Source organism: Chelmon rostratus, chromosome 3 (genome assembly GCF_017976325.1).
Source record: "Chelmon rostratus isolate fCheRos1 chromosome 3, fCheRos1.pri, whole genome shotgun sequence".
In the NCBI taxonomy this organism is placed as follows: domain Eukaryota; kingdom Metazoa; phylum Chordata; class Actinopteri; order Chaetodontiformes; family Chaetodontidae; genus Chelmon; species Chelmon rostratus.
Window position 1 is genome coordinate 7898321 of NC_055660.1, and position 15538 is coordinate 7913858.

The window sequence follows — 15538 nt, forward strand, 5'->3', positions numbered from 1 at the left end:
GCAGATTAATCTGTCAGTTACAGTCCTGCATCAACTGATGCAAACAAAACACAAGTTTTGAAAAGTAAATACATTTTCAAGCGTCTTCTTATTTCTACTGTGTTTTGTTTACACTAGATTATGATTTTAGACACAAAACATATGACAAGCTTCTAAAATAACGTATTATATTGTAAAGTCCTCAATAAATGCAGTGGAGTACAAAGTATAATACCTGCCTCTGAACTGTAGTGGCATGCAAGTATTAAGTTGCAGAAAATGGAAATAGTCAAGTACAAGTACTTCAAAATTGTACTTAAGTACAGTACTTTAGTGTTCAAACATACTTTCACCACTGATTATATTTTAATGAACTGTAGTAATATGTAAATATTAAATATCTATCTCTCACTGAGGCCATTCTGCTGCATAATGAGTACTATTTTTCATACACTTTGCTGATAATGCTTGACTGCTTCCACTTTTCGCTGTTTTAAGTGGCACTTAGGAGCAGTTCTGCAGTTTGGTGTTGCTTCTTTAATTAAGTGTCTGAATACTTCCTCCCTGCAAGTTACACTTTAAGCCTTTCCAGTATTGTTTGCGAATTTTTATGCCTTTATGGCTCAACAGTGGTGAAGTATCATTTACTTAATAGTAGTATTTTGGAGTATGTTTGCACTGTAAAATACTACAAGTATCAAAAAAAAAAAAAGCAAATGTACTTATCAAACTTATAACTGACCCCTGTCAGTGTTGCATTATTATGTATTATATTACTGAATTCTTACCACAGTTGCATTATTGTGAAAACAGCATTTTACTGTTGTAGCTGGTTGAACTTGGAGCTAGTTTTAACTACTGTCAGTAGTTTAATTCAGGATGTAAAATCTTAAACAGTGAAGAAATTATTAACTACAGCTGTCAAACAAATGTAGTGGAGTAAAAACTACAATATTTGCTTCTGAACTGTAGTGAAGTGGACATATTGAGTAGCAAAAATACTACTTAAAAATGCTTTTGCTTCACTCAAAATCATCTAATACTTTTCTTAAATGCATCCAGCACAGGACTGCCTTAAAGCAAAAGAGTTTGGTATTCATGACTCCATGTTTTCCTTGTGAATGCACACACATCTGTCTGTTGTAGTTCGTTAAAAAAAATGATTTAGAGGAGAAAGTGCAAGAACATTTGCATAAAAATACCAAGGTACTTCCCATCTGTAGCCTGTTGGGTCATCTGCTCCTGTAAAGTCTCACAGAACTGAATAAAACAAACAGACCATGTGAGTAAAAACAGTTTCCATCTCTTTTATAAAACATTTGTAATAATTCAAGTATTGTTTAACTTATATCAGCGGGGTGCAGTTCATTTTGAATGTGTCCCTGTTAGCTTTGGCAGAATCACCAAGCGGTTGCATGTAATCCTTAACATACAGCAGCTCCAGTCTGCGTCAGGTTCCCACCAGCCTGGGAGGTGACAGGCTGTCCGGTCTTTAACTAGACTCCGAGAGCAGCACAAGTTTCTGGAATCGATGGCTGATCTCTGCAGGCCCCAAAGACACCATCATCTCCGCTACACTGGGCCCTTGCTGCAGGTCAGAGGAGAACAGAGGATCAAGGGTCAGTGCAGTAACGCAATCAAACCAGACAGTGAGAAAACAAACGTCTGTGTAGAGCAATCAGAACTTATTTCCTCTTTCCGTATTCCACCTCTGAGTATCTGCAGGGTTACTGTGGTGAATGACTCACTGCAGGTTCTCTGAGGCTTTACTCATTACTATCATTTTAAACAAGCTATTTTAAAATTTACCTCAGTCATGCTGTGGACAGAATGAAAAAAAAAAAAACAGGGTCACAAGCAATTTGTAACAGTCCAGCAAGTCTTTTTTTGATGATGACAGCTAAAAACGATAACATTTGCTGAGGTGGAGTTTGAAAAATACAGTTTCATTCTTAAAATTGCAGAAATGAAAACTGCATGTGACAAAAGGATGAAAGGACATTATTAGTTCCTCTGAGAGTCACACTGATCTTAAAATACAGTGTATGTGGTGTTCTTGAGGTGGACAAAGCAAAACCAATGCAAACACAAGGCTCACAAACACAAATATTTGATCATAGCGAACAGAAATGCAAGCTCTTGTGATTAATATGGCTGAGTTTAAAAAGAAAATGTCATAAAAATGATAGAAATAGAGCTGTGGTGGGGTTTCCTGCAGCTGTTTAATGCAGAAGCAATAAACACAGAGCTAACGACCACCTCCGTTGAACATGTTAGATTCTATATTGCATAACGTCATATGTGGATACAACCCCAAAATTGCAACTCATGCAAGTACATCACCTTCATCAAATATGATGAACTGCTTCAAGTGCTATTCTAGGAACAAGAGTTAGAAAAAAAATAAGAAAAAAAAGAGTGTTTTTATGGGCCAAGAGGAAGATGTGTAGAGTTTTTGATGTCTGGATGTCAGCGAGGAACTCGTTCCACTGCTGTAGAGACACTACAGCAAACAGTCTTTTTGGAGCGTTAGCTCACATTAGCCAAAACTACTACGCTTGTAGGTGGAGCACGTTTGAGACACGTCTGAGATAGGACACGGACAACGGACACACGCGCATCTAAGTGTGGTAATCTGATAATTAATACACATTTACTGAGATTAGCTGCATAGGTTGCGTAAATCCACATCTACATGACGAGTCTGGAATAAAAGTGTCTTGCAGGGCGAACATTGCACCAATTCTGAGATCTGGAAACTACTGGACTATGCTAGCCTTAGGGTGAAAAGAAATGAATACATGTTTATTAAGAGTCCTCTGCAAATTTAGGTTTGTACTCACTCCTATGACACTATCAGACTTACAATGGGAAGTCTGGGGGGGGGGGAATCTGTGAAGACACCTGAAGCCAGACTTTGATGTAGGAAATCGATGCAGCTCAACTTTAAATAAAAACAGTCAATAAAAAAAACTTTAAAAAAACTCTATTTGAGGCTATTGATTGTCATAAGTAGCTAAAATATTCCTCTACAGCCCAGTAAAATTCTACAATGTTGCTGTGGTTCGCTGAGACACCCTCACTTAGATGAGCATTTTCCTACTCAAATCAAACAGACAGCTCCATCTCAAAAGTCCTGAGCTTTGTACGGTAGATATTTTAAGTTGTCATCAATAACTGAAAAAGGAAAAAACACATCATAACACATCATAACAGAAATGACCCACACTTCAACCCACATATCAATGTCATAAGAACAGTAATGTGTCTGTGGAAACCTAAATGAAAAAACCAAACAAACGAAAAAAAATTGCAGAATGCAGAATTTACACATGGAAAAGTATAACAAGCCTTGTGTGTTTTTTGATCTCAGGAAATGAAGGCAAATAGCTGTCTGATGTTGGTCAGTCACACACAGCTGGCGTGTGAGGAATGACTCAACAGAACTGCCGGTGAAGCTCTGGGTTGAAGTTAGTTTGAATTTACCACATCTCTTACAGGCAGGAAACCCTGCAGCGTTTGTATTACTATGAACCACAAAAATGAGCATGATGTCTTCGGGTACCTGCAGGCCGCTGAGGGCCAGACGTAACAGCTTCATCACTTCTCTGTATTTGGTGGCTTTGGTCTGCTTAGCCAAAGTCTTCAGATCGTCACTGAGTCGATCCACTTCCAGCTCCTCGCCTCGTTCAGCTATTAATCTATAATGCACAGACGCAGAAATGTTCAGAAACTGGCTTAAAAACAATGTAGTTGAAAGGTAAAGCTGTTAATACAACATACTTGAGTACTAATGAAGCAATGTGCTGGGCCTCTGCAGTGAGTGCTGCCACCTGCTGGCTGGAGAAGGAAGGACGCACCCACAGGTAAGCGTAAGCAGGACTAACAAGCTCCTTCAGGGAGGATATGTGGCCCTGCGGAGAGGGGAAGAGAATGGTTTCAGTATTACTGGAGAGACACAGAGGCAGTGTTGGGAAATACGAGTAGAAGCCACTTCTGATTGCCTGCAGGCACAGACAGTGGGTAAAAGTCCAAATAGAAGATTGTTGAGCTAGAATTAAAATAAAAGGGCAGAAACTGAAACCTAAAAATATTTATCATTTTCACACCCTCCACACATCAGAACATTTAAAGTGATTTATCAGCCTGATTTAAAAATCCTCCTGTGTTTTCTTTTTGCTCTGAAGTAAAAATATACACATAGCACCATCAAGTTGCAGAGTTTTCTGGCTGGAAGATGGAAGATGCAGTTGCTACCTAAATCCTGTTACCATGTAAAGAGCATCTATCATTTAGCATATTGAAAGTACATTATGAACACATAACATGTTATGAAGACATACTCATAAGCATGTTGTGATGGTTACCTTGCGAAGATGTAGCACCCGCCTGATATAATCGTCATGCAGTACTTCGTTATCCTGGATCTCTGCTGTATAGGTCTGTTGGATCTGTTCCTGCAGATCTTTTATCAACGAATGGCACTGCTCCTCATCCTCAATGCGGTGTTGCAGGTGAATTCTGCCGCAATCAAAGCGATTACTGATATATGATATATGAACTATGAATTCATAAGGATAAAACAGTCATTTTAGCCGCCCAATGAGGCTGTACATTACACACTAGCCCATAAGAACGGACCCATTTCTGCTTTTAGGAAAATTATGGGGGACATAATAGACCACATAGAACACATTTCTGACATTTTTTTCAAAACACCACCCCCTACTGTCCAAGATCTCAACATTGGGCGTTGAGAACTCAGATTATTTCATGTTTTAGGAAAATTTGGACGTGTGACACCTGTGTCACCGTGGGTTCTTATGGGCTAGAATAAAACACTATAAGATGACTGACTTTGCCAGTTCTATATTGTACCACAATCAGGTAAAAATGTAAAGTTTGCCCCAAGGGTGGCAGCAGAGGACAGCCAGGCTGATACCAAAGGATTTATCGGCTGTAGAGACATTTAAAGCAACAGTTCAACATTTTTGGAAATGCACTTATTGACTTTTTTGCAAAGACAGATTGATGGCACTTTCATACCTGTCTGGTAAATAAGGAGCTACAGCCAGCAGCTAACTATCTTAGCATGAAGTCTGAAAACAGGAGGGCACAGCTAAATGGAGTCTCTCACAAACCAAAGTGTAAAAATATTACGGTTTGTAGCTTCGGGGTGTTGGCTGCTGGGTATTTCTCAGCTGGCACAGTGACTTCCTGGACTCTCTGCTGGTGGCCTGGTAAACTCACTGGGATTACGAGACTCCAGGAAGCACCTACCAGAAAAAGTCCAGTATATAACCTCCTAGAAATCCACAACAAGCTGTTTCTACACTTTGGTTTTTGTAGAGATTAAACACAGGTAACATGTAAAATAGTGAGCTTTAAAGGTGCTGGTATGCTGATATTGTTTCCATTAGACAGAGCCAGGCTAGCTGTTTCCCCTTGATTCTATTACTTGAGCTAAGCTAAGATAACCATGTGCTGGCTGTAGTTTCATATTTAATGTACAGATATGAGAGAGGTATCTATATTCTCATCTGAATCACTGCGGAATGTGAATAATAGCATTTCATAAAATGTGAAACTGTTCCTTTAAGTTCAATTTAGAACTGAGATTGATGGGAAATTTGCCAGACATCAGACACATCCACCGAGCAACACTGCTAGTGTGGCTAAAAATCCAATATATCCAATTCAAAACCACGGATGTGCTCAGAAATGGGAGCAAAAGGGGACACATGATAATACAGTACAACAAAGAGAGACAATGCAGAGTTGTGACGTACCTGTTGAACTCTGGTAGTTTTTCCAGGTCTAACAGAGCAGAATGTGTTGTGATCTTTGAAGGATTAAACTCAGAGATCAGTTCATCTATCCTCCGCCCAATTCGATTGGCTGTAAAGCAGTACATGTAATTCAGAAGCATGTAATCGTTCTCACAAGAGCTGATCAACTGCACATGATTTCTAAGGATTCGGATTTTCACACCGCTGTTTTCAGAGGAAATATCAAATACAATAAACATGTGCAGGTAAACGCAGCTTCTTTACATTATATGGTTTTATTCCCTCTCCGACGACTCCCCCATCACTCACAGTTGAATCCGGATCCACAGTTGGTTGTGATATCCAGCAGAGCCTCCGGCAGGACTCCGTCTCTCTGGAATTTTTGAATGAATATGTCCCCCTGCCTTTTGGACAGCTTGCTGCCGTCTTTGTTCATCAAAAGCGGCAGATGTCCAAACGTGGGCGGCTTCCATCCAAGAGCACGGTACATGAGGAGATGTTTGGAGGTGGAGATGAGCCACTCAGACCCACGCAGCACATGGCTGATCCTCATGTAATGATCATCCACTATGTTTGCGAGGTGATAGGTAGGAAAACCATCTGCTTTTATCACTACAGGGTCTCCCTCCACCTAAAAAAGAGGACAGAGGGTATGAAAAGCAAAACTGAAAGGCAAAGGTTACTCTGTCAAGTCCCTCAGACTTTTGAGTTTTAAAATTTTCTATGAACAAAAACTGATGTCAAGCCATTTTGTAATGTCAGTGATCCTGGATTCAAATCAAAGAAAAAAAAAACATCTCTTGGCTTCATGAGAAAGGAAGAATTTATGGTCCTCACACCTAAAATGACGTGTGACTCTATCCTACATCATTTAGTGTGAACCCCACTGACACAGAGTGAAATCACCACAATTCTGACCTGGGCCACGTCATGATGATTCAATCCAAAGACCAGGTCCTGAAAGGCCTCGACGCCTGCTTCCAGACGAAACCTGATCACATGTGGCACTCCATGAGCCAGTTTCTCCTGGACCTGCTTGGCCCGCAGGTGACGACACCTGTTATCATACCTGTGGAGGGAAACGCAGCCAATGTCTTAAATCTGACAGAAATGTCCTGAAGTCTTGCTGTGTGTCATCTCTGTGGGAATATGATTCGTTGAAATTGTAAACCGTGCGTGCATTCATGTTATCTAGCCACCTAGGTGTCTGTCCAGACCGCAAGGCCTCTTTTTTGAGCAGGTCAAGTCTCTGAGGGGTGCAGAAACAGTAGTAGGCATGACCACTCTCCACAAGCTGCTGGGCTGTCTGACTGTAGAGGTCTAATCTCTGAGACTGCAGGTAAGGACCCACCGGGCCACCTTGACGAGGACTCTCATCTGGAGGTACACCTGGAAGTGAAAGTGAGCATAAGATAAAATCAGCTGGGACATAATAAATCATTACAACAAACTCAAAAACCCAGCAATCGTGATGGATCACATGACTAGAGTGTCAAGTCTAATGTTTCTTACCGGCCCACTCCAGCATGTCCTCTATGGACTCTGCAGCTCCAGGCACCAGCCTGCTCTGGTCAGTGTCCTCCAGTCGCAGGATAAACGAGCCTCCGTACTTCTTGGCAAAGATGTAATTATAGAGAGCAGTTCGGAGGCCTCCGAGGTGTAAGAAACCTGCAAAACAAAACAACATATTGTCAGAACATCAGACTGCAGAATAAACCAAAAAATACCTAAAGAGACTGCTTTTCAAATGACAGAGAATATTAATAAAGACAAAAACACAAAGTGTCCCAGTAAGGCATGACAGTGTCACATCGAGGGAGCAAGAGCAATGCAAGGACCCTGAAACTGAAGCAGCTAAGTGGATTTTTTCTTGTTCTTTTCTACTGTGACATGTCAGAATGTCTTCCATGAAAAAGACCTATTACCTGTTGCTTTCCTCTTCAGATTAAAACCTGCAGCAGGGGCTACATTTTGAAGGAGGGTCTTTAAAATGTCTGGACTAAAATGCCAATATTTAGTCCATGTTTTACACAAGGCTTCTGAAATGAAGGTGTGTATGAAATCTGCAAAACTACGCCAAAATAATACTTTCTTAGGCAGATTGAGAAATGACAACTGTTCTGTGCGGCAGCTTGCCGAGCAAACCAAACTGTCATCCACAGACAGACTTCAGACAGAGGCCTGTTTATATTATTAAATACACAGGTGAAAATTGTATCTAATCTTGCCTGAGTAAAAAATAACCTGGATCAATGTGTGTTGGGCACCCAACCCCACGTTGTCAATCAAAGAAAATCATTTACCACAAAATTACTCAGGAAATGTCTGACTTGTTGGGAAATGCTGTGGTACAGAGAGGAAACTGCAGACGGGTAGACCCGGTGCCCACAGTTTCTAGCTGTCCTTCTGCATAACCTTTACATTACAGGACATGTTAGCACTATGTATTTTGTGGAGAACCTTACCTGTCGGACTGGGTGCAAACCTGACCCTCACTTCCCCCTGAACCGTGGAGCACCATCTTATAACGGCGGCGCTGAGCTGCAGTTTAACGCGTGTGTTTCTGACCGCTGTCACACACTGAAAACACCTCTGTGTGAGCAGCATCATACAGTTTTTACAGTCACCCGGCAAACTAGCTAGCTAGCGAGCTAGGCACAAGTCCTCAGCTTCGTACAACTTTACGACGGTTACTGAAACTGCATTTCAAAAGACGAAAGCAGGCAATACGACGAAAACACTATAATCCTAAAAGTTGTCACGTGTGTGAACGCTGAGCGGCGTTTGTTTGGGTCAAACGAACATAACATGAGTCCATTGAGTGATGTTCTTCTTCGTCTACACGTGACCGGAAGAGGAATGAGCGTCCTCAAAGAGGATCCTGCCACCCAGCGGAGGAACTTATAATTTCTTATTTTCTTATTCCACTTGCAGAGGAACTCAACCGATTTAATTCACAAAAATCCAGTGTTTTTGAAGCGTCCCTTATACGTCCCACTAAAAGTCAGTCTACCATTTTTTTTAATAAGTTTCTTTTGTACCCCAACTTTATGGAAGTACACTGGACTAAAATTGCCCAGCAACCCCTTTTAACCTGAATGCATGATGTTTGGTTTATGAAAGCAATAAACCCAAAGTACCTGTGCCACGTGGCATGTTCATTATCACCTTCATTATTAATCATATGTAAAATTTAGATTGCTGTATTGTTGACATGTACAGTATTGTAATAGAGTCAGTCTTCTGAAATATCAGCTGTGATACTGATTATGGAAATAACGAGACAATAACCTGCGTTTTCTGGCTAAATCAGCAACGGAATGAAGAGCACCAACTGGAGACAGGTGAACAGACTGACTTGCCTCAAATGAAGGATGCGAGATGACTTAAGACTTCACACGTCACATGATATTGTAAGATAATAGTTTCAGCACATTCCCTCCAATCAATCCGTGATTTTTGAGCACTTTTAAAGCCGCAGTAGGCAACACCTAAATGTGGAGCCAGGACGTATTTATAATACATATTAGAAATGCATCAGAAGTTGCAGTATTTTCTGCAGGATTTTCCACCATTGAATCAGGCTTTCACCATCTGAAGGGACGAGCATGCACATGTGCATTTATACAACAGCCAATAGGAACGCCCTCTCTCTGAAATGTGGCCTGTGTCATTCTGTGCTTGACACTCGCTAGATTTTCTAAAGCCTGAAAACAGAGCCGAGAGGAGGTGCCTACCCCAGTTTTTAATTAGATAATCTCTCAGTACAATCCAATAGAATCAATCTTGTCATCTATTCCTTTAATATAATTAACACAAAGTAGCTTTTAAAGAGGTTAAACACATGAGTGTATGATCATTTGTTGAATATTCTCTCAAATACAATATCTCTGCCATGCAACTGTTAATAAAAAAATCTATTAGAATTCATAAAGAGTTCTAATAAATCAGAAGTCCTCTGACTGAAATATGATGACACTGTCATTACCTGTGAGTTTTATTAGTGTCTGTGGAGGTTGTGAACACGCTGAGATTTGGACCTTATGGAGTTCTGAACGAACGTCAGTTTCCTCTTGTATAATCTGGCAGAGGAGTGTTTGCATTTAAGAGAACTCACCCTTTATACCGAATGAATCACTTCTTATAATACTGAATAGCTTGTTTGAAACCTCATATGATTATGACAAACCAGTTTAACTTGATCTGTATGCCTGCGTGTATGTGCGTGTACATGCATGCGTGTGTGTGCGTGTACACATAAATATTCCAAATTTCTCCCTCGGATTAGCTTTTGTTACGGTCACAGTGACATCTTTTTACTTGTTATTTCTTATTTTATGCATCAAAGCAAACTGACAGACAATCTATAATTAAAACATGGGATATGTTAAGGAAATTGATCACCTGTGCATACTTAAAATAGGTCATCTGTGGCAGAGCTGTTTATGGTCAACCCATATGTTGGCGTTTACAGGACTGGATTGAGTTCAGTATAACCTTTAAGTTTTCTTGACAAGCTGTTTCAAACAGTCAGAATAATTCCCTATTAATGTTATCTGTACAGATAGGAACTTGTATGTCTGCTCCTTGAGTTAAACACCACACAACCGGTTGTGTCAGATACAGAGTCTGAATTGCTCTATTGCAGACAAAGACTCAAGCCTACTGTATATCCACAAACAAACACTAGGGAGGTGTGACCTGCAGGACATCAATCACATGTAACTTCATACTTTGCGTCTCTGTCTTTCTCTCATCTGGCTCTCTTTCTCACAGGCATCCATGTACAGAGAGCTGACAACCTACACACACACACACACACACACACACCTGAAGCAGCAGAGCCAGCCTCGTCCTTCCCCCTTGTGCAGCATCATCACCTGTGTCGCCGTCACAGGACAACACACCCTTTACTGGTGCACCTGTGTCTCAGGTGTCAGGAAAGAGGGAGTTAAACACCGGAACGTTACAGCACCTGAAGGAGCCCAGCAACAAAACTAAATCTGGTAAGAGATTCAGCTTTGATTTCATGGCATTATGTCATCTAATTTTTTCCTGGCCAAGTTTGTCCCAGTGAAAGGATCTCATCGTCAAGTTATGATCTTATCTCTATATGTCTAGGTTTACTTGTCATAGTTCGCTCTATTCCTACCGATTGATATACATTCTTATTTAAGAGAAAATAAAGATTCTGGCTAAATCAGTTTATGGTGTATACCGGCTCACTAAAAGCACCATAATCAGGTCCTTCTTGTTGTGTGAGTGGGTAGCAACAACATGCCGTTTAGGGATTTACCTGTGGGAATAATAAATTCTGCTCCGTATAACTGGGTTCCAGTGTGTTACAGCCTGCATGGCATAATTTAAAAAGAGGCATTCTCCTTACAGAATGATGATGTCTGAAAAAAAGTGTGGCTTTTAGAGGAAAGAATAAAAGCATTGCAGGAAATGCATTTGCCACAATAACAGGCTTGCATGTGGTTGCAGTCCATTACAATTTAGGTTGTCGATGAGGAACAAATGTGGCGTAAGAAGCATTCAGACCTTTCATCAAAGTCACAGCAGCAACAAAAATGGTGTAAAAGTCATTCAAAAGTAAAAAGAGTAAATAAGTATTATCTGCAAAATATACAAAAATTGAATACTCTATTTGCAGTATGCTTCCTTTCAGAGTATTATAAGCTTACACACGCTATATTATTATTATATTATCACCCAGTTATATGCAGAATTCAAGTGCTGCATTTATCATTGTGGAGTTAATGTTAACTATTATAAGTTATCCATTCTTTGGCAGTTGGGTCACAATTTATAAGATGACTATATATCATCTAAAAAACAGTTTTAGTCAATCACAGGTAAATTAACATTAATGCAACAACAAAACATTTGTAATTTATGGCTCATAGTGTATAAATATTTAAATTGGAAAGTGATTTGACTGTGAACTCTATAGTGTAACCACATATATGAACTCCTTTCGTATAAACATGGTCATAAAAAACTGAAGGTGAAATGAAATGAGAAAATATATGTTTTCTGTGTGTTTGTGTGGGCATGGCTGAGGTCATTTATCCAGCCTTATTGGACAAACATATTCACATATTTTCCACAAAGAATCTAAGCGGTGTTTGTCTTTCACCTGTCGGAGCTACAAACGAGTGTGTGGAGGAGGAACAATCCTGAACAAACACTCGAAGTTAGACAAGTAATTTATTTTAACACAAGCATCTGTGTTGCAATACATGGCTCTGAATCAGTGGGTGAAAGTGTGTGTGTGTGTGCGCTCACGTTGTGGGGACATACCTCTGTTTACACAGTCACGTTGTGGGGACTCGCCTTCCTTATGGGGACAAGTCCCCATAATGTAAATCCTTTAATCTTAGGGTGAAGACTTAGGTTAAGGTTAGGCTGAGGGTTAGGGGTAGGGAGGTAGTGGTTATGGTTAGGGTATGTCTCCAAGAAGTGATTGTAAGTCCTCAAAAGTGACAAAACATGACTGTGTGTGTATTCTTTTAGTCTATTTTGGATCATAGTTTTGGTTTTGCCGCAAACTCTGTTCTCATCAGGTTTGTTTCCCCCTGCAGCAGGAGACAACTTTTCTCAGCGACCTTTCTGCCCAGCAACAGACAGCAAACAGACAACGTTAATGACAAGCTGGTGATCATACTGAAGCATAAAGCAAGCTAATATTTGCCTGAAGAGAATGAATGCTTATTCAATGAATGTAGTTTAGCCGGACACCAACTTGCTAACTTGCTAGCTAGCTTTATTTTAGCACAGTTTCTAGCACGCTATCTCACCCGTCTGATTTCGACACTTCTTTTGTGGCATTTCACAACGGCAACATGTTCACACGCAGAACATACTAATAAAACTTTGTTGCGTTCGTGCAGAATGCTAAGCTAAACAAACTTAGGCACATCTCTCACAACCTAGCAAAGCTTCTCTGCCACCTGCACCAGCTGATTAATACCAAGTGGAATCACACAAACCCTGTTGCACTAAAACACTGACAAAAAATCTGTTAGTGCAGCTTTAAAATTTAAGTTTGAGTCTGTAATCATGTCCGCACAATGTCATCAAAAACATGTCTGTTTGCTTGCGTGTGTGTCTGTATTTGTTATCACTTTACCATGACAGGAGATGTGAGATATGACAGCTATCAAACTACACGTCTTGAAATCATAGGTTTCCTACACAGCAAATGCTGTACAATGAGAGGAGTGTTTTGTTCTTGTTTTAACAAAACACTCCCTTTTCTTGTGAAATAATTTGTCTAAAAAATACATATACTGGTTCTAGATAACACTGAGTGATCTATAGAAAATCAGCCATAGATGAGGATATAAGTAAATTAATTCTGTAAGTATTGTTGTAAAAGAAAGTATCCTCTTTGCTCCAGTAGCATTTTAGAGAATATATTTTTGTAGCAGGTTCATGTGCTCATTTTCTTTGTTTTCATTGTTTGGTGGTGAATGGTGTAGAGTTTCAGCATTCTTTCCACTCATCCATTGTGTCATCTTTGCACTACTGTGGTTAAGGGCCCTCTATGCTACTGACTGCAACTCCCTGATTCCTATCTGCCACCAAACCCACAGACTCCAACCTTGATTTTAACAAAATGCATTAGCTTTATACAGCTGGTGTTTTACAGAGACTAGACAACAATGGTCTGATCAAAAAGAGGTTAAAAAAAAGTCTACGTATGTAACGTATTAGGATTTGAAAGGCCGTTTCAAAGGAGAAAAAAGTGGCCTGTTTGACAATGATTACATAACATCAGTTGTTTCGTGCTGTTCTCAAGTTTGAAAGGAAGCAAACTTGTGATTTCTAGTTCAGGTTTATACTCCACCTGTTGTGCTTTTTGTTGTCGTGACTGACTGTGTTACCTGCTTTCTCTGATTCCCTCCCCAGTGAATTTCACCACAAAGCCCTTTCACCCCATGAGATTCATCACATCATGAGATCACGCGACCTATTCCTCCTGGTTTACCTACTGGGGAGCGGCTTCGGTGAGAGCAGATTTTGTGTCCTTTCTCTAAGAAGAAGTATGAGTGTCGAGATACAATCGAAGCTAAATCCACCCTTAAAGCACAAGACTGGTGATAAAAACTCAGTGAAAGACCAAAACCAACAAAGAATCAGTCCTGCTAACAAGTCTATCCGGAGCCTGTTGTGGCTTATTCCTCTGTGCCGTGGAGCTCTGCCATTGTCCAAAAAACTATTAACAAACATATCAAGCAGCCACAGCGTTGCACTGGGTGATGCGCTCCTTCAATACGATGAATTGGTGATGTCACATGCACCGTCCTGCTGCCATTAACACTCACGAAAACACCCAGTGTGTATTAATCCACTGCTGAAATTAGTCCCAGACAAAATGGCTTTTTACTCCTGTCTGAGTGGCATTTGATAAAAACTACAGAGCCCAGCTGTTTTAAGAAATTATTAACTAACTTATCAATTAACTTCATATTTGTGGCCGTAAGATTCATGTCGTCAGTAGGATGAACCCACAGAGTCACTGCATATGTGGACAACTACACAATGACAGCAGTTATCTAATATTTTCAAATTGGAAAAAAACAAGGCTCGTATGATTGGCCAGATTCAGCCAGCAGGGACCTTCGGCTCATACCTACGTAAGACTGTAGCTGCATGAACTTGAGGCATTCGACAGATAGATACTGACTCACTGTGTAGATTTAGCCTGTTGCTCTGATGATTTGGACTGGGCGTGTTTTTGTTTGTTTTAAGATGGTCTGTGCAGATGCGTAGCTGTGTTTGTTAAATCTTTTTCAAAGAGAAAATTGCTGCATGCTCCTTGTCATACTCGTTATGATCCTCCAGGAAAAAAATGTCACCTCAAGGTAGCCCAAAATTGCAGAAACGCTACTTGGCTATTCCTTTCTTTTATTTGTATTACAGTTATATATTTGTCAGGCTGTAGCTTGTGTAGTAGGCAATGATTAATGGCCCCACTTCCCAATAACCCTGCAGCTGGTTTGTTGTTTAAAGGATGGAGATTGTCTTCTGTATTTTTCATACTTTCAACAAATCCCATGAAAAGACCAAAATCGACTATGTGCTGGCAATACTTTCCAACTTCCTGTCTGCTGTACTAGAGATGATAACGAAGCATTTTTTGGGCAACTATTTCCATAGATTGCTAGTGAGTATTTACGGCCGGCGGGTGGTGTTTTGTGTAGGACTGACTCAAAATAAGTTACGATGAAGGAACACATCACCCAGTCCAACAGGGTTGCATTCATGTGTTTTAGGACAACCATGGCGGTCTATGGCATAGAGCAATAAACTATGTCAGACTTTGGATACAAAGACAATATTTGGGATTAATTTGATGTTTGATTCACTGTTTTGGTTTTTGGTCTTTTCACTGGATATACTGAAAATAAAAAAAGACAGAATATTGCCAAAATGATCATTTAAGCACATGTATCTGGACTCTTGATTCATTTTGTTATGCTGTCGAAATTTTTTTCTCATTTCCACTGATATTTGCTAAAATACAGACAACAAAACAGCATCGTGATGCATTAATTGCAGATAAAATGGAATTTAATTGCTGAGAAAAGTATTCATAGGAAAAGAAAAGATGCAGCCTTGTGTTTGTTAGCTGAATTACTACTGATATAACTCATATTGCTATTTAAACTTGGCTAGAAAGCAGCAGGAAAACAGAAAGTGACAGAATTTCATTAAACACAAACGATGAAGATAAATAGGTCGAAATCTAATTTGACTTT

The 15538-nt window shown here is 40.0% G+C and overlaps 2 protein-coding genes across 2 annotated transcripts in view; one reads left to right on the top strand and one right to left on the bottom strand.

The window, feature by feature from the left end:
- Positions 1 to 86: 86 nt before the first annotated feature.
- On the bottom strand, positions 87 to 8570 carry ears2 (glutamyl-tRNA synthetase 2, mitochondrial). The gene is made up of 10 exons (XM_041934335.1): positions 8234 to 8570; positions 7281 to 7436; positions 6968 to 7157; positions 6687 to 6837; positions 6078 to 6399; positions 5769 to 5877; positions 4347 to 4500; positions 3763 to 3893; positions 3545 to 3680; positions 87 to 1567 (listed from the first exon to the last, which is right to left on the bottom strand). The coding sequence occupies exons 1-10, from the start codon at positions 8376 to 8378 to the stop codon at positions 1472 to 1474; spliced, it is 1590 nt and encodes a 529-aa protein (XP_041790269.1). The 5' UTR covers positions 8379 to 8570; the 3' UTR covers positions 87 to 1471.
- Positions 8571 to 10617: 2047 nt separating this feature from the next.
- Positions 10618 to 15538, top strand: part of LOC121604710 — a 32394-nt gene continuing 27473 nt past the window's right edge. Inside the window, exons 1-2 of the mRNA XM_041934287.1 lie at positions 10618 to 10774; positions 13686 to 13783. Coding sequence (XP_041790221.1) covers positions 13732 to 13783 — 52 coding nt within the window. The 5' untranslated portion in view covers positions 10618 to 10774; positions 13686 to 13731. The remainder of the gene's footprint in view (positions 10775 to 13685; positions 13784 to 15538) is intronic.

Excerpts from the sequence above, each read along its gene's own strand:
- ears2 (XM_041934335.1), bottom strand. The coding sequence starts at position 8,378 with ATGATGCTGCTCACACAGAGGTGTTTTCAGTGTGTGACAGCGGTCAGA. Across the intron at positions 7,158-7,280 it reads GGACATGCTGGAGTGGGCCG|GTGTACCTCCAGATGAGAGT; the intron begins GTAAGAAACATT and ends TTTCACTTCCAG. Across the intron at positions 6,838-6,967 it reads CGGTCTGGACAGACACCTAG|GTATGATAACAGGTGTCGTC; the intron begins GTGGCTAGATAA and ends TTCCCTCCACAG.